The 24,091-nt window shown below is 38.3% G+C and overlaps 1 protein-coding gene across 1 annotated transcript in view; it reads left to right on the top strand.

The window, feature by feature from the left end:
* The first annotated feature begins 6,823 nt into the window (after positions 1 to 6,823).
* Positions 6,824 to 24,091, top strand: part of mmp17a (matrix metallopeptidase 17a) — a 51,903-nt gene continuing 34,635 nt past the window's right edge. The window contains exon 1 of the mRNA XM_056732049.1: positions 6,824 to 7,392. Within this exon, the coding sequence (XP_056588027.1) occupies positions 7,258 to 7,392 (135 nt within the window). The 5' untranslated portion in view covers positions 6,824 to 7,257. The remainder of the gene's footprint in view (positions 7,393 to 24,091) is intronic.

Raw genomic sequence — 24,091 nt, 5'->3', positions numbered from 1 at the left:
AAGATTTCCTGCAGGGTCGGCATCTAATTTGATCAGAAAAGCAGTTGTTTAGTTTCTTTTGACGCTAAGACGCAAAGTGCCGGTGGACAACATTTCATGCACCACAGGTCAAATAATATCAAACGCTTTCAGCCTAAAATGAAAATTTCTTAAATGAACCTTTAAATTATTTTGAGGTTCATAGATTCATTTTAGCCCCAAGTTCTCCTGATGCACAAGTGGAATGAAATCTGTGGTCATGGCACATTGCTTCTTCATCCGTCAAGCTTAATGTTCACAATAATAATGCGCATGCAGTTTAAAATGCTTAATTCGATTATTAATCACCAGCACAATCAGTGAACGCTTTATTGACTTAATTGAATTCATCTTTCAAGCAATTAGCTTTCCTTTCGTACTTTACACCCAATCAGTGCATCGCTTGTTAAATGCAGGTAATGTATTTTTAATGTATTCATATTTTCAGCTGCAAAGCTTAACTTTCGCCTCCATATCGGCTTCCTTTTTTAAAACATAAAGTTGCAGGTTACCTTTAAAGGGATAGTTCATCCAAAAATTCTAATTTTGTCATAATTTACATGCCCTCTCGTCATTTCAAACCTGCATGACTTTCTTTCTCCTGCAGAACACAGAAGAAGATTTTTGGAAGAATGTAGTTTTTATTCTCTCTATTTTATGGATGCAAAACCAATGGAAATCAGTGGGCACCGGTGTTTGCTTAGTAACATTATTCAAAATGTCTGCTTTTGTGTTTTGCACAAGAAGGACGTCAAACAGATTTGGAATGACAAGAGAGTGAGTAAATGATTGATTATAATTTTTGGGTGAACTATCCCTTTAATTTGACATGGCAAGTAAAATGACGTGAAAGATACTAAGAATACCTTTGCAGCTTGTGGTAAGCATTAATTTTGAACAATTTTAATGTACTTGCTCGATAACTAAATTCTGTTTATTTTAAACACTACAGGCGGTTTCCCATGGATTAGGTTAAAACAGCACTTAGCCTTAGTTAAATAAGGACATTTAAGTAAATCTTACAAACATGCCTTTGTACTGGTGTGCATTTTGAGACTAAACAATCACACTGGTATATTTTAAAATATGCCAGTGCGAGATGTTTTTGATCAAGACCTATAACATTTAAATTAGTAAGGCTTAAAACCTTTCCGGGAAACCATCCCTAGGTGCATACCATAATCTAGATTAGTATACTTGTATAGTAGCCTACTGTAGGTTTTCAACTAAGCATAAATTCCAAACAAAGATTTTACTATCTGCTAGAAATTGGAAATATTTAATTTTTCCATGTCAAAAGATATTTTAAAATCAATGCACAGTAAGCAGTAGAAAAGTTTTAACAATTCTATTTTTCCGATTTTTACAATGAAAAGAAAAATATTTTCATTAATTCAAGTGGGTTGAGAGAAAATCACTTGTGGCAGGAGATCAAGGACCTGGGGACCAGGCAGCATATTCTTAATTTTCATTTAAAAAATGTAACTACTTTAAAAGAGCTGAGGCAATGTATGAAAATCTTTTCAATAATTATTGTATGATTATTTCATAACTATTTCTGTTTCACTTGTCATTGTCTGCCTTCACCCCTGAAAAATCTAAGGTTTAAGGGTTATTTACCAAAAAATTGTAATCTCATCATTTACTCACTCTGTTCTTTTTTCCCCACAATGAAAGTAAAAGAAACTGAGGCGATCAGTCACCAGACGATGTTCCACAAAATAAAGCGACACAGTGTTGGAATGAAATGAGGGAGAGTGAATAATAACGACATATTTTTCAGGTATTGGTCAGTGTTTGATGTCCTAGGTATTCTTTATGCTTTAAACAATTGTTCCAGATGTAACACTCCGCTATGCCTTTTATCAGACTATGAGTAAAAGGTTGACATTCAAGGAGAATTGGAGAGCTCCACCTATCTACTATAAATCGAGGGCTGTCTGGCATAACCACCCCTCCCTGTTACCGCCATGTTAGTCTCTGATCAAATCTGCTCCAGTCTGACGTCCTTAAACCCTTTAATTTCCTTTCTTTGATTGAAATACACAATCTCATCAAGAAGGAAGAACCTTGAAAGGTCCTGTAAATGACGGCAATTACTGTAAATGCTCTATACAGCAAAATGAATCCGCAAACATCGATGTGCGGTTTGTGTTGTTTTTTGTGTATTGAGATTAGATTTATAGATTGTGATTTACTGAAGACAGATATTACAGTCTCCCATGGGTTGACAAGCGCCTCTGCCTAAACTTAAGGCTTCAATTTTATTCTTCACAAACCTACTGGTGACGTCACTGACACTCTTTCATATTTAATACAGTCCACGATTTTAACACAAGACCAGGATCACATATGTTGCTAGAACCAGACTGCAGTGTTCTTGGGGGAATCCCTTTACAAGTTCAGATCAGTTTGGCATTGTTTCAGGAACATTGTGCATATAGGCCTAAAGAACAATGACACTGTATAGATGGATAGAAATTAATTTAATGGAACATTTTTTATTTAGTCTATGTAAAGTATAAATCCTACCAAATATTAGGCTTCATAAATTAATATAAATACATTGACTATAAAAATGGACAGGGCAAGTGTGGAAGGCACTTTCGAGAGAAAATCCTACAGATTTCTAGAGTTGTTAGTAAAATTTTCAATTGAAAGAAAATGTACACATATGAATATGTGATTTCTGCAACATCATTATTTTTTTACTTTATTTTGAAGATACATTTTTTTGATTTTTAAATTGCATTTAAATTCAGAAACCTTAGGGGAAAGATCACTTTTTATCGTTCAGCAGGTAAATGGCACTTCATTGTCCACTCTCACTGCACTCCAGTTACATTAGAAGTGTGTCACTAAACTGAAAAAGGCTTTGACAGGTTGATAACAATACTTTCTTTCGAACTCCTGAGTGGCGAGTCTAAAAAATCGAAGTCAGAGGATGAGAGCCAGGGATTTTGAGATAAGATGTTTTTTTAGCCAAGGTGTGTTGGATAAAATGTGAATGGCAGAGAATAAAATAAAAGTCAGAGGGAGAGCAGGTCAAACAATATGATACTACAACAGCATCAGAGTTTCAAAGATTTAGTCACGTTTTTCTAGTTGAAAGCAAAGTGTACGATCAACTATCAAAATGTTCTTGTTAATCCAGTTTTTAACTATAAAACGCTATTCAGTATTTTATTTCCATAATGTTACATTTCACATACCACAGGAAAACCGTAGTTCGGGATGTGATTTCATCCCTTGTGACTTTCTCTGTATGACAGCGCTCTCACAGGAATTTGCAACTATTTTAGGGTAAATCCGTATTAATTTGTACAATGTGAATCACACAAAAGAGACACATTATACTTAAGCCACACTGTAAATGTACAAATGTACTAAAATATACAAATGAGATTATAAAATGATACAAATTAGACAATTTGTAAAAAAGATACATATTTTTGTGAGATTGTGTTGGTTTGAGGGAAGATGTTGCGAAATATAGGGATTGTTGTTGAAAAGGAATGTTGTTTTGTTCAAAGATTACACAGATAGTGTCAATTTGATTTTCATGTTGAATTCAGCGTTGTAACATCAGGATAATAGTATAATTATATTAAAGTAGCCATTTGTGTTCTTTTGGAGTTTGTGTTAAATAGAAAAACTGTTTGTTTGGGTGAGATGGTCTCAAGATAAAGTCAATTGTAGCTCTTTTGAACCTTAAGACCTTTGAAATTACTTTTCTTCCCCCCTTTTCTTTGTAATGTGCATGATAAAGTTCCTGTCAGTAATATAAATGAGTTATTTTCTTGAGATACAGTAGGTGATGGTATCTTGGAATCATTATGTGATATAATTGTTGTTTACTGTTGTTGACGATGTTAGAATTGACTTCACAACCACATTATTGATCAATAAGAGGAGTGTTTCTGTAAGCATCTGAGTTTCAATGTGGTTATTTTTTATTTTCGATTCATTTTCGATTCATTCTTTACACTACAAAAAATCTTTTGTCCTTGAGCTGTTTGCTATAGCGCTTAAATCTCTAAATCTCTGCGCACATTCAGCCACAGGAAAAGATTAATTAATGCCCAGCTGGCATTTCTGTCTGTTTGTTTATGTTTTTAGCACTGTAATCTTAACCTGTCCAACGGGAATGCCCATTAGGCCTCTACTGGAGCTGTGGATTTGACATTCTACGCTGTAGGATAAAATACTGTGCATTCAAAATTTCGCTCATGCATTATAAGAAAAACATCCAGAAATATTTTCTTGTGCACTCTACTCAAGAAATGTCAAAATTATAATTTTACATGAGACTAGATGTTTATCTAATGAATGGATTTCTGACTCTTTTCCTAGAAAAACGCATTTAGATTGAAACAAATACTACTGCTTGTCATTGATTTATTGTTCGTCTACTGCAGTTGAATTTCATAAGAATCCACTCCTGCTGTTCTGAATTACTCTTCTGAGGTTTTTTACCTGTCACTCTTTGTGTTCAGGTATGTTTAAAAGCTCTTGTTTTTATCACTGGAATCTTCTCTCCGACCAGACAACATTGAACGTGGTTCTCTCACTCCCTCTTAGTTCTTCCTCTCTCTATTTTTACTCTGCCAAATCAAACTCCAGCAGTGGATAACATTAAGAATCTTTGAATACAGTATCAGCGAGGTCTGACTAAGCCCAGAGTGTTGTTTTCTCCGAGAACGCACTACTGTCTTTGTTCAGAATAATTCTCGCTGTTGCACCATTCAAGATATCCGCTGATTGACAGGCTGTGTCGGTCTTAAACCGGTTTGGAATTGAAACTTGTTTTAGCCGAGTATGGCAAGCTGTTTTTAGTTGGTTTTCCGTATGATTTGAGCTCAGTTTGTGTATCCAAGCTAGTATGCATTATGTTATGCTGTAATTATTAGCCAGGATAACAGCCAAGCAAATGGAATAGTCATCTGATGCTATGACAATTCTCCGTTGCAAGGCTCAACTTTGCCCAAAGCAAGCATGCAGGGATTTTGCCATTATAACAGCTCATCGTCAGCAGATCAGAATAATGCAAATAAAGTAATTTGCATTTCCCACTGTACAAAGTCTACAACAATTACACAGCATTTAAGATGTGTCAGAGATGTGTTACACTTTGTTAAGTTGCAAGCGTAAGATTAGTGTTATTGTGATGATCATTGTCTGCCTTTGAAATGGTGTTATGCTCTGCAATGCCTTTTAAAATTAAGTTGTAATGAGCGAGGAAAAAATAAAAAAACCTGCATTTCAGAGTCACCGAGGTTTAGTTTATAGCAAAATTATGCTCTATGTAAATTTAACAAGCTGTCCTCTGAATGTGTAATACAGTCTGATCTTAGTGTTCTTTAAAAGGCAAAAGTACAGTAGTGAAATGCACTGCTAGATCCGTACAGTTTGATTAAGTAATGAATTGTTTGATTGACACCACAGATTGTTTTATTTGTTTAATCCTCATTGTTTATTCTCCCTCATGTTGTTTAAAACCTTAAACCGTAACTCTTTGTTCTGTGAAGTTCAATACAAGATATTACGAAAAATGCCTTGGTGGTTTTTTGTTCATACAATGGAAGTCAATGGCCACTGTTGTTTGGTTACCAACGTTTTCAAAATGTCTTCTTTTGTGTTCTGCCAAAGAAAGAAAGTCACACAGGTTTGGAAAGGCATGTGGGTGAGCAAATGATGAAAGAATTTTATTTCTCAGTGAACCATCCCTTTAAAGCTCATGTCCCCGAATGAAGTATAAAGTTGGCTTTCTCAAAAGCTTTGGCTCAGCAACGCTGGTGCTTTTCAATGCATCAACTTTAAGGCCGGTAATCACTGGACGTCTGCGTAAAACCATAGTTTTGTATTAAAGCCCTTGATAATCTTCACACTGATGTTGCAGGATTTTCTTGACAGATGTGTCGTTCCAGATCGAGCTTGCGTTTGATTATCGGTGCACTGAGGGGAAGCTTCCATCCGCTTGACACCAGCGCTCTTCAGTCAAGCCTGGCACTCTCTCTCTCTTTCTCAGCCCCTCATTTTCCCCACATCTCCATTAATCTTTTTCCTCCTTTAAACCACCCTCTGCTATTATGCATCATGCTACCACACTCCAGTGTCCGTTACATTAGGTTTTTCAATCAACAGATGTGCTCCACCACTTCCGTCCTTCATTGCCTGAGGCCTGAGGCCAGTGCCTAATATGTCATAAGTCTATGCATTACATTTCAGGGTTGTGTCCCTTGAAATGTGCATTAAGCCTAAACCCATAACTCTGGGTAGGCTGGTGATTAAGTGATAAATGCTCTTGACAGTCTGTCAGTGTGCCGTCACTCACGATCAACGCTTTGCTCTCAACTCCCCTTGGAAGTTTTAAGTCAGATAGACACCGTTTTTGCATCATTCGTGTTGTTCAAATGCATGCATATTTTGATATTTAGAGTGTGCAAAGTTATTTTTGACTGTATAGTCAAAGTATACAATTTCAAACGTTACTTAACAGAATTGTGCTATTATAATCTGTGTTACTGGACAATATTTAAGAACTGCATTGCCTACTGTGTAATTTGTGGCTTGTAAAGACAAGTATCAGCAAAGAAAATATAGGCTATTTATTATTAATGTTGATGTGTTATTCCTTTACGAAAACATGGTTAGAGCTTAATTTATACAATGAAATTCGTTTTTAAATGTGAACGTTTTTATTTTATTGTTTTATAGGCGGAGTAACAGATACAACACAAAGTGCTCGTCATCAGGTCTATGTCAGTCAGTGGTGTTTCAAACGGACGTCAGTGCCCCCGCAGGATCCCCCTCCCATCAGAGAACTGTACAAGTTCTCCTCGCGCTTGCCGCGCATCAGTTCGGCGCGAAGCGAGCGGCAGTTCTCTGACAGGAGCCATCAGGTCCAGTCTTACTGAGGTCTGATTCACAGCGGTTTGCGATTCTTCTTCAACGAAGGCTTTTTTTGCTCCGTGTCTTTGAAAGTGAATACCACGCGACATTGATCCGCTCGTGAGGAACATTATGAGTGTCATAACATTATTGTCTGAAGACATGTAAACCTGTTCTGTCGAGACGTTTGTTTCTATGTGATGTGTTTCACGTGCTCGCGCACCACAGAGATGTAGTTTGACTCTTTCTCGTGGACCGTTAAATGCCCGGGATTTGGATGATCTTCCACACGGTGGATGCGGAGGGGGGAAAGACCGTTCTGTGAACACCGGCAGCGGTGAAGAAAACATGAAGTGTCTCAGTTTCCGAAAGTGGAGCTCTTGGATTATTCACTCGGAGATGATTTTTCTGCCGATTCTTTGGTTTCTATGCCAAACTCGGGCGGCCCCGTCTATAACAACCGAGCAGATGGATATGGGGGTGGTATGTGCTCATTCAAGCCTCTCTTCCGACTAATAATTATTGTTGAAGCGGCTATAAAAAGCCGTGAAAGGAAAACCTGTGGACCGTGGGTAGCCTATATAACATTATTCGTATTAGACAGGTCTGCGAATTTGAAAATAGTGATATTTTCAATTCCACGCGTCTTAATCCACTCACGCAACGGATTTACTTAATTTATATCTCCAAAGAAAGAAGTCAAGTTTGCCGCGCCAGTTTGGCCAGCAGAACCCTTGAGCGAGTCTCAACTATCATGTGTTTTCTTTACATTTGTATCCGTTTACATAAACAACGTGTGGAGTGGACTGTGAACACATTCACCCTCGGCACACTATTTTTAAGACACTCTAGTCACATAGTTAAATAAGATGTGTGCAAACGAAAAGCCAAGTTTGCGCTATAACTATTAGAACATAATTGAAAGAGTACGTCACGGTTTATTGTTCTGACGTGTGGGCTGTTTCTGCAAAACGTATTTTGTATGTCACGTTTGCGCATTAGCAGAATGTGGGTGATGTGTGATAACTTTAGAGGTGTTCGCGCAGATGTGTTTTTTCTATCCCTCATAATGCATCTTTTCGTGTTTGTAGTCATGATGCACTTTTTCTCAAGAACGCACTTAATTTCATGCTGCGCGCGGTCTTGCACATTATGCGTGATAAGACATTACGCACAGTGAGAGCGAACGAGCACGTGAATGTAGCTGCACATCTGTCCCTTGAAGGAGAACGTGTAGCGAAGGAAGAGGAGTTGATCAAATATTTGGGAATGCGTCCTGAATGCAGATGTGTTGTGTGATCAGTTTAATTGGCCGTTGCATTAAAAGTTGTGTTGAAGTGTGACTGTACAGTATGTGGTTTGTGATTCCTTGCAGAGGTGTTAACATATTTTTTGTTATGGATGCTTTCGAGGAGCTGGATTTTTTGTGATGGCTGCACAAATGCCCTATTTACTAGTTATTTACTATTATTTACTAGTTAGGGCACCAGAATCAGGGCGGACGTATTTGGTGTCCTATAGGCAAGAACATAGGACAAAAAGTAGTAGTATGGTAGCGTAAATGTGTAGTGTAGTGGTGTCTGTTTGTGGTTATATATATTGTATATATATTTATCTATCTATGGATCCATCTCTTTATTGTAAATGAACAAACAAAATTTGCGTCTTAACAGCTTTAATAAGTGGAGTACTTGTTTAATTCTCTATGCAAAAAAAATAGTTTGAGGAAAATGACTATTGTTTTTACTTTAAAGCAAACAGTCTGTGTTTCTCTATGGGGCCGACCACATGTATACATATTAATGAGTTACTTCTTCTGTCACTGGATTTTAGGCAAAACATTTGTCACTGCGCAAGAACAGATACAAATATTGTATTTGTTTACTTCCGATGTTGCATTCAAAATCCACTTGGCTCAAAAATCTCACAGGGCACGTGGCCCCTCTGTTGAAATGGCCATGGCGCTTCTGCTCTGAATTTCAGATTATTTCGCTTGGATGTACATCAGCGGTAAATGTGCACATTTTCAGTTTACACAAGGACTCCCGAACTCTCTTGTTGAATATTTCAGTGTTATTTTATATACTTCTTTAAAGAAATGGATTTGTGTAATCAATGTCCTTATATCTTTTATATACAATAGTTTTCTAAGGACTATTCACAAAGTATGAGTATCGATCTCTTTTAGTCAGATTTTTCCTTATTGAATTATTCTTCTATACAATCCTTTAAAAGCTGCACACTCAACATCTTCCAATAAGTTTTGTTTTGTACCAGCAAATGAAAAGGAAGTATAAGGGCTTTGTGAGAAACATCTTTGGTAATGACCCACATAAATCTAATCTGACGCCAATTGGCCCACACATATAATGAGCCTGTTGATGTGTGCCAGTGTGTGACACTGCATGTCATCGAACCTCCGATGGTAAAACGTGGCTCAGACATCTAGAAAGGGATCTTCGCTGTTACACTGATGGGTTACAGCTTTCAGTGACAGCAGCTGATAATAACACTGCACTTACAGAAAGACACTTCTTTCACATTACATCTCCCACAGAGTAGTGTCCTGGCACTCACCCCACCCTTTCTTGCAGTGGCCATATGACAAAATCATAACCAGAGCACTCCACTGTTATTAGCTTAGTGCCCCAGACCGCTCTCGTTTCAAAGAAGACTCTGAGAGACGTGTCTGCCTCCAGGGGGCCGGACTTGGCGCTGTGGGCTGTTGGCACAACAACACCTGACGGCTGCAGAGGATGCTTTTAGAGAACTAAAAGCCAGGGGTGATGAGACAGATGGCAAGGTATCGTGGTGCTGGGGCGGACGGGTGTTAAGTAAGAGGAACGTGGTGGAGCAGATGGGTGTCTGGGTTGCTGATGGGGTTTAAGGCTGTTGCTCTGACTGCACAGAGGGCAGATAGTGCCTATGAACCCTTTGACATATTTGACATATATAAAGATGCAGCTTTTCAAGCATCAATGTCCCTATTATACTTTACCTTTTTATTTTGAGATACAAACAGTCAGGGGTTAGATTCCTACTTGCTTAAGTTGTTCATATATGTTTAAATGTATTTTTCTCTTTGTTTTTTAGAAGTTTGTTTGTTTTAAATGCTACAGAGAAGTTTTTATGTTGGCATAATACTGCATCACAGGTTGCCTTCTGCCTTGAATTCCTTGGTGCCAGACAGCTGTAATGTCTGTAACGATAGCACCAGCTGGACCCATCGACAGATGCTCGGGGCAGCGCATGGGCTCCTTTTTCATCAAACATTATTTCCGGCATTTCTCATTCTGCCCGCCTCCCTCGCTAGTGCCATGCTCATTACAGTACATACCACACATTAGGAAGCCCAGAGTGACATTTCCGTAGCAGAGCCAAATAGCTGGTCTCCTCTGCTGTCATGAATATGTCCATCTTCCACTGTCAGATTGACCAATGTGCTCGCTCGCTGGCTCTCACTTCTAATTACCCAAAAGACTTGGCGAGCATGGGTGGCGTGAGGCAATGATCGACATCCAGAAGGAGGTGGTCATGAGCAGACACAGGCCTTGGGAGGACCAATCAAGAGAAGAAAACGGATAAGTAAAAGAGCAGGATGTACTAAAAGGGGCTGTGCCATTTTGAAGAACTGGTAAACATATAATCAATAGCATTTCTCTTTGGCTGAGATAGACCTGTCTATCTGGAATAATGTACTGCAGATTGATTTGCCCTGGCAAAATCTCAGTAATTGTGTATGTCGGATAATACTGCCTCCCGTGTGTATTTCCGTGCAAAGATACTTGCATGTCCTACTTTCTGTTGCTGTTCAGAATTGTTGTGACCTCTAGTCCATTGCCAAGCATCTTGAGAGTACAGATTTAGGACAAGGAGATTATTTCAGGAACAGGGTCTGTGGAGTAAATGAGAATAGATTCGGCACAGCAGAAAGTGCGGGTGAGATGTGTAGAATTGTGCAGCTGTTAAAAATGTTTTTATACCGCTGATATGTAACTAAGATAATGTTAGACTTGATACACAGAACTGTAAGATATGTTAGAATTGCCTGCAAAAAGACACCAGTTTAAAGTTTGCTAGCTGCAGTAGCTGCCCGCCATTGATGCCCATATTTTTGATCCCAAGCTATAATACTATTTATTTGTGTACATCTAGGCAGAGGAAAGCAATAGGAGGAAATGGTTCCGAGTTCTCTTCCTGTGCAGAAAGCTATACTGTAGAATCCATGGATAGTAGCTTGAGATAGTATGCCAAATAGACATTTAAGGAACCTCTGATGCTGTTTCAGTGAAAGATCAGAATCTTGTCATCTCATTGGCACCCAGGGCAGCTCATTCCCCTCAGGCTAATACCTTGCAGCTCTCTGCTTCATTATGTCCCCGTAGCCTATCTAGATGACTTCAGAAGCAATCTGGATGCAGGGTCAGACACATGGTTAGTACTTTGTAATGAGAGCCATCCTAGGCGGGAAACATGCTTAATACAAATGGCTTGGGGAGCAGCACATACAGTACATTGTCACTACTGACTTGGATATTTGAAGGCTTGGTGCCACCAAAGGCTTAGCAGATGTAACACATAAAGACACTATATGGGCAAAAGTATTGGGGAGAACCCTTTTAATGAAGAGGTTTGACTACTTTAGTCATTTCAGTAAGCACAAATCTTAATGTTTCAGCATATGATACTCTAGAAAATGTATTATTTCATAGTAACAGATGGACAGGGCCCTTTCCTATTCAAACATGAGAGTGCACACAAAAAAATTATTGATTCAGTCTAGTGTGGAAGAACTTGACTGGTCTGTATAAAGCCCAGACCTGAACCCAGCTGAACATTGAACTTAAATGACTGTACACCAGGGTACAGTCATTTAAGAACAACAGAAGGCTTTTCCAAGACTGTTGCAACAAAGATGGTTGCGAAAGTCTTTAATATGCTATAGTAGTAATATTTGTTTTGTTTTTGGAAGTACTGAAATATATAAAATATGTTTATTTGAAGAGAGCGTCCTATACCGTTGTCTATAATGTGAATGTGTGGTATGGAAAAATAAAACTAGTATCTCTACAATTACTCGAGCACAAATACTCAACATCTCGTACGGTACATATAGTTAAGTTGTAGTGTGCTAGCATTCGGTTTTAACATGTACACTGGCAAAACGCACCTCAAATAGCTCCATGCACACTGCACAGTGATGATGTATTTATCCCTGCTTGCTCCGAACATTGCAGACCAGGGTAGTGATTATGCTGAAAGCCTCAATGAGAAACCTCAGAAAACTGAGTGCCCTGTAATAAGTTAAATGCATGAGGGAATGAAAATACCAGGACCCTACGCCAGCAGCTCGCTCACAGGACCAGATCAAACTGTGTGGTGAAGGAAGTAAGAAAGACGTCTCTCCGCACTGTCGTTGCACGCAATATTACACGCTTTCCATTGGATCCCTCATTTCAGCACTTTAGAACCAAAGCTGCTGTAGTCCAAAATCCAAAACCCCAAATCAACTCCATGTGTTCTCTTGGTCTTATTTTAGCTGAGGGGTACCCCTATCCTCCCCAGGCAAGCTGGGATCAAGGGCACTTTGCAGTGGTCGTCCAAACGCCCAACAGGCTCTTACAATTACTGTGGTTTTGTGTTGGGTTGGCATGTTACTTTGCGACCCAAAATAACCTTTGGGAAAAAAAATCAAACTATAAAAATCTACCAAAAAAAAACAATAGCAGCAACAGAGTTTTTCTTAAACTGCTTGCAGAATTAAACAGCGGCAGAGAATATTTTTCTACCTTTTATTTAAGTCAGCAACCGCTCCGATTGTAAATGCGTTGGCAAAAGGCCAGGTTGACTTTCAAGAGCAGACACTAGATTTCGGTGACAAATCTTATTATGGCCTCTAGTAGGATTGTTCATTTTCCAGGTCTTGGAGAGGAGCGCTACAGGGGCTCCTGTAGTTCTTCTGTTATTTGCATATTTCTGTTCTGAATGAGATGACAGAACAAGCCAAAAAAAGAAAGGCCGTCTCAGATGCAAGAGTGCCAGAGAAATCATTTTGGGGTATGAATGGCTTTTGATTTGCAGGGAAAAGGCTGTAAGATGTTGTAAAGTTTAAATGACATGGCTCTTTACCCGTCTGGACCCTGTGAGAATAAGAGAGCGGAGGAAAGGCGTCTTTGAGGCAGCTATTTCTTTCTATGGCTTGTTTGGTAAATGTACTTGAACACATAACCTCTACTGAATATTTAGACAGAGTCAAGGTCTTATGCATGATTTCACCTTGGTCAAGTAAAATAAATCACCATAACTTCACAGAAAGTCAGTTAAAAAAGGAAATCTCTGCATTTCACAAAAATGAAAATGGCTTTAATATTATTTTTAAATCATACAGTCACACCACATCCTAACCAAACGCGATGCGATGAGCGCATTTGAAGTTGGTTCAGCAATCTAGTTGATGGTGCCGCAGGTGGAGGAGTAATGGCGTCTACTGATAAATACGTTCAGATCGAATTAATGTCAAATTCTCGCTGTAAATAGCATACATTGCATTTAATGGCGACTCAAGCTATCCTATTTTTTTATCTACTGTTTTAGTGCACGGTATTTCATAAATTTCCTCCTATGTCACTCCGTCCATGGATTCCACAGGGTCCTAGTGCACGTACCCTCTTGCGCATGGGTTTGTATTTCGAATTATGGATATAGAATGCACTGCATGTTGCTTGCTTGGTTTGTTCACAGGCATGATGCATGTCATTATAAAAAGGAACTATGCTTCTAACCACAGCTGTAGACCTGCAGTTCCAACCACGCAACTTTGGGATGCTGTTTGCGATTGATCGTTGGAACGATGGTTTCGGGAACCACTTAAATCGTTGAACTATGCGGGAATGATGGAACTTGCGACCATAGTTGGCTAACAATGCTTTTGTGAAACACACCCCAGAACACTTTATCTCTGTCCACGCACCCTCTCACGCTGCAGCTGAAGAGTGCACATAGTTCTCATGACTTCAGTGATGCTCATTTCAGAATCTAAACGTATGTAATCAAACGTATATAGCCTGTCCTTATCCATGTTTGGCAATTATTATTCATGAGGTGCAGAACTTACATCGAATGAGATCGTTGTGTCGGCAGAGCTGTCAGCCGCGACGTCGCAGAAATAGAAAGCGTTTCTAAAGGCTGGTCAGGACAAAACCTCAGATTAACTTGGAAAAGAGACCATTTATCACTTGTCGCGGCATCGCATCGCGTTTTTTTTAATTAAATGAACCCAAATAGGTACATGTTTTGCTTGGTACCATTGAACTAAACTTTTGAACTTTTCTTGAGCCAGATGAAAATGAATATTGAATTATTTTTGTCCCGTAGCATATGGACCTTATTTCACAATTTAGGCTAATTCACAATGATCCAACAAGCATCACACGTTTGTTGGATCAGCGTGAAACCCCTGTTGGTGTATGTTGTATAAAATATGTGAATGAGAATTTAGATTTTTGGTGTTTAATTGAGTAATTTTCTTTAAATACATGATTTTATTATTTATTAAAACGCAGTGAAGTTTTATTTTCAGCAACATTCTTTATTAAACAGGACCGATTAAGATAAGACAAGATGTACTGAAATATATATATCGCAGCGTTATCTTGTATCAGAACAGTCATTTTTATGTCTGTGCAAGATGATATAGTGGGTAAAGCTTAGGGCTTGTAAACAAATGCTAATTGTTTTGAAAAAGTGCATGATTGTGTCCTTGAGAAATGTTTCCCTTCCACAAAGACTATGTTATACTTGTACAGTGTCTTAGAATAAAAGTTAAATACCCACTCACTTCAATCATTTAGATTGACTTTTTTATTAACTATTTAGTATAGTGCATTCACTTCATTTTAACTAATATATGGCCGGACCACTTGATCTGACCGTTTAAATAAATCTAACAACAAGGTTTTTTTTATTGCAGAATGGCAGGTTAAATTGCTACAGAGCTCACCAGTGACACAATTTTTCAGTAGCCTTGCTTTTCATTTATTTTCTTTATAGGCTTTTTATATAATTCTTTAATAAAGCGTTCTAAGCCATGAACCAAACCAGCCAGCTCCGAGATGATTCACAATGTTAGAAACTGTGAATCAAAGCAAATAAAAGACTGTACAGTGAAGGCAACTGTACAGTTGAGTACAGTTGCCTTTACCCAACTGTACAGAATATTCTGTACAGTTAGGTAAAGGCATACAACTGTGTTTTTATGTTGTTTAATGTGTAATTGACTTACATTTACACATTGGGCAGACACTTTTATCCAAAGCGATTTACATTACATTATCCTGCACATTTGTTTCTAAGTATGTGCAATCCCCTGGGATCGAACCCACAACGTTGGCGTTGTTAGCCACTGAGCTACGGGAAAGACTTCTTTCATTAAGCACTGCAAAATAATTACTTATTTTTTCTATTAAAAGTTTATATGCTTCAGCTTTATTGCAGAATAATCAGATGGTTTGCCTGATTGCTCTGATTGACATGCTGGAACAGGAAGGTACATCACATTTTATTGAAAAATTTTGTCTAAAATTATTATAATATCTGAAGGTTTGATTTAATGCACCTGACCGAGAATGGAGGAAAAAGCCAAGCATGATTAATAAGAGAATGTAATTTTTTTTGGCTATGTTGTGTATTATTGCGTCAAGTCTCACAACTCAGAATAGGTCTGTATTGAAAGGTTTATCGTTGTTTTCGTTTATCGTATTCTCTGTGGACAAAATGAGTGGATTTTTTACTTCAGAACTTCACTGCGTTGCTCTATTGAGATATGTCTTTATCTCAAGCAACAAAGCCATGATCTAGACCACTTAGTACTCTTAATTAAAAAAAGTTTTTGAACTGTTTGTATTCTGTTAAAAATCAAAGTTCAGTTCCAAAGACAAGGCTACATACAGTCAGTATTTTTTTATGGCACAACAACTCCCATAGCCGTGCTAAGAACTACATGCGGGTCTGTTTATGATCCTTGTTGACCTCTTCTAAGCGTTTTGACAAGCACGGATGAAGGAACGATGTTAAGTGTTTCACAGTTTAGGTTACAATAAAGTTTACCTCAAAAGTCATCTTAAAGCATTGTTTAAAATAGGAAGAACAAAACATGCACATGTCCAAAAGCATTGCTGATGTCTGCATTACCTAGCAACCATGCACCCATGATGATATATTGCTGGGGCTGGAGGAGACAAGACAGGGAAGAATACAGATTAAAGATTCAGGAGGCGTAGCGCCATGTCTGCCCCCACTAACCCAAGCTACAATTGCATAATTTGTCAAAGAATAAGCATGTCTCAGAAGCAATCCTATATTGGCCAAAGAGGCCGCTGATCAGCATTAAAGCACAAGTCACCGCATTTGACGCAGTGCTATTAGTAGCCAAAGAGAGACGTTATTTGATTCTTCATCTTATTTATCAGGAGTCTCTTATGGCTGTTCTGAACTTTTAAGCCTACTCGTTTGTCATGGTAATGTGTTGAATTCAGTTAAAAAGGGCCTTTGGGCCATCTCTTCGAATGTAAAAACAGAAATTAAGGAGAGCGTTAGTTATAGTTTTTCCCACTCGGATTGCGATGATAATAGTTGGGTCAATGGGTCGGCCTCACGGGGAAAGAAGCAGTTTTTAGTGGGCTTTTATGCTAATTTTAGTTTTAAGCTGCTCCTCAAGGAAATGAAATACGAACATTTAAAGCTTCAAATAAACAAATGTTCGCAGCTGTCAAGCTGTAGCTGAATAACTAACCTCTTAAAACACTCCTGCTTTCTTCAGATTCCAGTCTCCTACATCGCTCTCTCTTGAAATTTTATCTCGGCTTGTTAATTTTGATTATGCTTCAGTGGGCAGTGAGCATGAATATAATAATGTAGTGTTAAATAAACTCAATAGGACAGCAATCATGCAGATATACAGTCGGGTTGTATTCTTGCTTGTGCGACTTGACTTTATTATCCATGTCATTATCCAACGACTTAAAATGCTATGTGTATTTTTATTGAAGGATCTATTGACAGAAATGCAATATATTACACACCTACATCTCCAGAAATGTAAAAAGTCCTTACAAAATGAAGCTTTTTTTATTACCTTAGAATGAGGTATTTCTATCAACATACTCGGGGTCCCCTTGCGTGGAATTCGCCATTGTTGTTTCTACAGTATCCCTAGATGGACAAACTACTGTACTGACCATGTTTCGTAAATACGTTATCTCCTTCGGCAAAGAAACGGAAATGTGACGACATCTTGGTCCTGTGTCAGCCACCGTAGTGCTTCAAAAGGGAGGGGAGGAGTGGAGTGAGCAGTTGATTGCAATTCCCAAACCCACCCGCTAGATGCCGCTAAATTTCACACACAGGCCCTTTAAGAGTTAGAAATGCCTTTAAAACCTCCATCATGCATTCAGGAGTTAATGTTCAGCATTATTATTTTAAAAGGCCAGCTATGATTTTATTGATCAGTTTAGCGTAGTAAACCCTAAAAATTACAAGAAGGAAATCCATTAAAAGCATCCCCACCAAATAAGTGTCAACAGTTGTGACCTCTGTACTTTTATGTGACAGTAAATAATGCATTTTGTTTTCCTTGGGACAAGCTCCCTGGTCAATATTCTTTGTATTCTTTATCTTTGTTTACCTAGCAGATGTAGACATGCAGTTCTTGTAAGGATGAAGCTACACATTCATCTTTGTCATCACCCCACTGCCATCTTTATGAATCTGCCGCTTACTCCCCTTAGGGCTAATGCACTATACTGAGTGCTTGTCAAACGCCAATGTGCTCTGGGCTTAATCCCAATTTGCTTTGTAACATTTAGATAATAGGCAGGCGGTACACTCTGGGAACGCTGTGTTATTATCAAATTAACAGGTTAAAATACCTTTTTTAATATAAAACAACTTCTCGATTCAAAACCCAACAGATCTCACGTGGGTTTTGTCTAAACTCTACAATATACTGTATTATTAAACAGAGTTTTTGCAGCAGTAAAACTGTTCTGATAAGGAAATTCCCAGCGTAAAAGATCAAGCGAGATTAATAAGCAATATTGTGAATTAATTTTTATTTCTTTTTTCAAATGGATCTTGGGCATGTTTCTGTTTTATTGATAGTACTTTTTGGAAGTTAAGCAACATGTGCAACAGTTCTCTGAATCAGTTTGCAAAGTGCCAATAAGATTGTACGAACTGGAGGTTTTGATAACTTTGTCCCAGAATATCCCTCATGATATCAAAATCAATTTGAGTTAAACACAGGTTATAAGGACGAGTTAAGGCTTTATCAATACCTTGCAAAGGCAATATCAAAAGCGTGGCAGGACGAGTCTGATCAATTCTTCAACAGAGAAGATCTCTTCTATTCATCTCTTTTCATTTCAAAGGTCAGAAATCTCCTACAAGCGATATGAGGACAGCGCTCAATGATGGTTTTATTGCCTCTAGTACCCATTCGCTTTCAGAGATAAGTACCCAAACAAAGCTTTTGTTTTCCTGTTAATAATCTTTTTCAATACTGGAGGATATCTCAATGCTGAGACCCCAAAACAAAACTATTGAATTTTGACCTGTTCCTTCGTTTCATAGACGCTAATGTATCGGTTGGCATTTAAATGTGGTTACGTCTTGAATTGTAAAATCAAAGGCTCATCCTTGAGCGCTCCGTTAATTTTTTTCTATGAACCTTTGGGGCATCTTAGTAATTTCATAAACTGAGCCGATTAGCACCTCACGGCCTCAGGAACGTTTTGAACCTGAAGACATTTTCTTTGTTGTGGCCTCTGTAATGATATGACAGCCCTTCTCTGATCACACGGACCCATCCGCGAAAATCTTGCCCCGGTACAGAGGAAACAGACATCTAATTTAGCCTGAGAACAGTGCTTCAGAGCACACTGTAACAATTGATTCACTGACTCAGACAAGGGACACAAAGCTATTTTTACACCTTCCTAACTGAGTCACTTCATTCATTGTTTGGAGTAGGCTGCAGAAATGGAAAAACTGACAATTGTCTAGTTTTCCCCGACATCTAATTTAATTGTACTGGGGACATTCTCTCCCAAAATGCTTATTGTGTTTATTCGAGTTATTCACTAACTAAATATTAGCGTTTGCTTGGTTTGAAGGAGAATACGCACATAACAAAGCACAGATGTGTTATTTTATTGCTCTGTGCTTTCAGTGTTATCACAATGTGAAGTTTTTTACAGGCTGATGCAGAAGGCAGCCTCCACATTTTAATTGTAAGGTTGCCCGCAACTTTATTATATCTTCTGGGACGTTTGTTCATGCTTGTGAAGGCGCATATTCTCCTGTCAACACTTTGGGTTTTCAGCAACAGTTGCCATCATTCTATAGCCTAGTTCTCCTCCCAGGCTGTGTGCATATGTGCGATGAAGTCCATCTTCACGACAATGGTGTGGTTGACTGCGACAGCTGGTTTACATTGATATGCTCTCACAACTAGAACCTGAAAATAACTTTCATACAGTACCAGTCAAAAGCTTGTATCCAACACCTTTCTCAAGATTGTAAACCAATGATGAAGTGTGTTTTTTAAGTGTATACTCTTAACAAGGTCATACAAGAACCATTTTTGACTGTATGGTTCCATAAAAATTCACAAAATCTTTCTGCTGAACAAAATAATCTTTGCTCTCATAATTTTTTTAAACCAACTTAGCTTTACTAGTCTTAATATTTTAAGTTTTGGCCAGTGGTGAGTTGATATAACTAGAAATTGAGTTTATATATGAAACTTGTTGTGAAAAAATGTGATGAAATAATGTAAAAAAAGCTGAAATTACAAGCCAAGTTGACTGTGCTTATGACAGCAAATAGTTTTTAATAGCGCAGGTTCTTAAGACTGTAAAAAGGTTAGAAATAAATGATTATTTAAGGACCTTTGACTGATTGGTTCTTTGGAGACAAAAAAAAATCTTCTAAAGCATTGCTGTAAAGAACCTTTTATATCTCCAGTGTAGCCAAAAAATGAATTAAAATGCTAGTGTGCTTAAGAAATTACAAAAAAATTGTTTAAATACCTTTTAGATCATCAATTTAAGTGTGTCTGTGTACTGGGTACTGTATGTTTCTATAATTGTCCATGCAGGAAATCTCCACTCATATTTAGTTTTAAGAAGCTGATACTTTAACTCGTGCTTTCCCACTTTAACTCCCTGGAGGTTAATTACGAGCATATGGGAGAGTCTGTCAGAAAGCGCTGTGTGTCTGAAGGACTTTTACGCCCACCGTATTTTACAGTATATGGAACATGTAATAAATATCACAGTAGGGATGCTGCTCCAGACATATACTGATCCCCCGTATGTGTACTTTGGATGGTTGCCATGTCAGTTCATTGGCCAAATGGATGCAACTTCAAGTGATTACAGAGGTTCAGGCTCATGGCGGTAGTTATATTATATAACCACCGTAACAGAAAATTGTTCCCGACATCAGGGTTCGTTTATTTGTAAAATCTGTTTCAGTTCTTGTTTACCATTCCCATTTTCCCAATGGTAAAAGGAGCCGGAACGTGAGCGTAAATAAAAAGTGTCTCCTACTTAGCTTAGATCTTTTTCATCACTGCTTTTCAACTAAATATTTGATTGGAAATATGTTTGTAACTTTGTATGCCAGGGACGGAAGTGCCTGCTTGCTGAATTGTGCCAACTGTAGCAGAAGGATCAAATGCTGCTAACTTCAGCAGGGATTTCCGCAACCAAGTCTTAAAATATATGAGTGATTGTGAGGTGCCCGAGCTTTGTTGAACAGAGGGAACCGCTCGCTTTTATACTTTTCGAGCCGGAATTAGAGAATGCATGCAAGGAGACTGAAGCGGAAAGCAAGACGAGGGATACAAAGAAAAAATCTTATTTAAATGTGTCTGGCTTATTCCGTATGCTTCTTGCACTCCATTGAATATGAATTGATTTTCAAATCATTGGGCATACGTGACTTCGTAATGGTTTTGTGCTTGGTGTTCTGTTTGAGGAATGTAATTTCATTTTATGCAGTCTAAGGCCACAGCTTCGAAACTCATTTGCCGTAAATACAATCACCTTCAGTGGGGGATCGTTCGACGCTGTTGCAATAGGGATGAGTCACAACGGTCCGCCGGTCGCCCCAACAACTGATTAGTTCTGTAGTGAGGTCGACCAGCTTAATGATTCCCAGCCGGAGGTACGTGGGCTACTCCAAAAGATTTTGTGTTGCTTCGTTAATGTTGTAAAATAGAAGTTATGACTCATTGGAATGATATTTTCAAAATTTCTGTGATTGACAAAAAAAATTAAGAAGCTGCTGTACATTGTTTCATGGTTTGGTGTCAACGAAGTGTTTTTTTAGCCCTGCAAAGCATCCTTGCTACAGCTACACAGATGAAAACCATTGCATGTATGTGCTTATTGTTATAGCAGCAGTTTGTTACATATGCCTCTATATTCCTACCCGTTAAAATATGAAATTGTTGGTTACTAGACCATGCAAAGAAAAGCTTGTAGAAGTCAAATGATGTCAGAAGGAGATATTTTGAAGACCCAGTCAACCTTCGGTCCCACCCTGATAGCACACATATATCTGCTAGACGTAATTTAAGTAATGTATTGTTGGCATTTACATCTGCAAGAAAGTTTTTATTATTGTTTGCTCATCTGCAGTACAGTCCTTTAGATGTCCCTCATATTTCATGTAGACATAGAAGATATACTGTATATACGATTTTTTTTTAAATATATGTAAAACTGCCCTTTCTAAAACATTTATAAGATGTTTTTACACTGCAGATGTTTTCCAGATCTTTAGCAGACATCTCACAAACGTATCTGTGCTAACTGGGCGCTGACTTCCATAGTATGGACACAAAACCACAGGGACATCTTTTGAGAGTCATAGAGGTATTGAATAAATTGAAGGAGGGTGAAAAAATGGAAGATTTTCTTTAACTATCACTTTAATTATGTAGTGCCAAAGAGTAACTACAGTATAGAAAACTCATTGACTGATTGATTTTTCGAAATACGTAGTTTTGTGCGTCTCTACTGTTGACAAAAGATTTTGCTCGGTCAGTCATAAAGTCTGTCTTTTTCCTATCCAGGTCGTCCCCTTTTGAGTTGCAGAAAGATGAAATTAACCCAGCCGTTAACCTGACACAGAAGCGTCTTTTTGAAGGATCTGCCATATTGATCTCCTCAAAGTGTTTAATGAATCTGCTTGCAGGTGTCCACCAATGATTTTCGCAAAGATTTAATGGTGCGTGATGTCCATTAGCCTCTGGCCACTGAGGAAACGGATTTGACTAATTCTCTCATTTCTTTCTCAGTTCTGTCTGTTCTAACTCACCTCAGTGTAAATCACGTGCAACTCACTGCTGTTTCTGCTGCAGTGTTTGTTGGTGGCAGCCCACGGGAGATTTGATTTAGATTTCCTCGCTTCCTCAATTGTTTCTCATAGACAGCAATTTTGTTTAAAGCGTCAGTTCACAAAAGAATCAGGATCTACTAACTCCCATGTCATTGCAAACATGTATGACACTAACAGTCAATAGAGCTTAACTTGTGTTGAATCTTGTGTAGATACGTTTTTAGGCTCTGTATTTGTATTAACCTCACTTTGTTCTCTCCTAAAATGTAATTTAATTTAAACGGGGTTTATCAAGCTGGACTAAAATTGCTTGTGCGCAAAGTAGTCAAAACAACTCTTTGACTACTCTCTGCTGTACTTTATCCACACTAAAATAAAGTATATATTTAGTCATTTGGAACAACATCCACATTTGTACATCATTTGACCAAACACACTCACACCATGAGCTCCCACTCATTCTCATTCACAACTCCTTCCTGATGGAACATTCTTCCTAACTCAGTCCGGTCAACCACATCTCTCACAACATTCAAAAAACTACTTAAAACCCATCTCTTCTGTCAATACTTGAGACAAAAATACCCCACTAACCCTCTCTTTCTCTCAACAGGTAGTGGGCTAGCTTTTGTTGAAATCAGTAACTTTTTATTGGCACCTGTTGTATCATTGCTCCTGTATGACATATCGCTTACTGTTCCTTAAACTCTTTGAAAGTCACTTTAGATAAAAGCATCTGCTAAATGACAAAATGTTAATGTTCTCTGTTCATACAGCAGAAGTTTAAAGCAGACGATTTTGATATGCACACAATCCAACCCCAGGGCAATATTGATCCGTTTACAGACCTCAGACCCCACCGAAAGCCAGCATGTCTGATCCTTTATATTGTCAGACTGCCCATTTAATTATCTGTTTGTGTGTGGGTACATCTGTCACCCCCTCTTCTTGTGTCTGCCCAGAAGGCTCAACAGACTGACGGCGGGTCTGACATGTATGAAATGACAAAGAAAAAAGATTTAGCCACTTAAATATATGAAACCATGTTGTTGACATGTTTTTAATACTGTGTAAAATCGTCCGATGATTTCAATCTTTTCCCATTCAAGTACACTTGATGGCCATGATGGATAGATTGGTCTGACTTGCTTATAAATGTCATAGCTAAACCAATATCTTCCGTGCTGTCATATTGTGCTCAAAATGTCACGAAAAATTGTCAAGATGTTGTCTTCCACTGAGTCTCAGTTACAGCAAATTGACAGTGTATGGAAGATATTGTGACACAGCAGATCTGATTCTTGTTGGAATAGTACTTACACACTGTCATATACAATACAAATGTCTTGTTTTTCCACTTCATTGACACTATGTGCTGTAGATGATAATGCATGGAGGAATGTGAAGTTTCACTTTGTAAAATTCAGTAATCCATACTTAAAATTATTTAGTATTCAATACTTAAAATTATTTAGTATTCAATACTTAAAATTATGAAGTGCCATTGCAGGTTGTTCTAAAGAAATACCAGCGTGTTGATATGGTATGTGGTCCGTTTCTGAGATGAATGATCGCTGGGTTCTCGATTGGGTATTTAAGCACTTCTGCTCTGAATGCATGAAGTTGTTTCTCGATCGATTCGACTGGCCTGTTTGTTTGTCTCCTACTTCACTGCCATTTTGAATATGGATGACCAGGGAAGGCCAGACAGCTCCGCTTTATCTCCTTAGTTTTTTCCTTCCCGCATCTTTCACTAACCCCCTTTCTCCTAATC

The sequence above is a fragment of the Triplophysa dalaica genome, chromosome 19, assembly GCF_015846415.1.
Source record: "Triplophysa dalaica isolate WHDGS20190420 chromosome 19, ASM1584641v1, whole genome shotgun sequence".
Lineage (NCBI taxonomy): Eukaryota > Metazoa > Chordata > Actinopteri > Cypriniformes > Nemacheilidae > Triplophysa > Triplophysa dalaica.
Note: the sequence above shows the minus strand (reverse complement) of the source record. Positions and strands in the feature narration are given on the sequence as shown.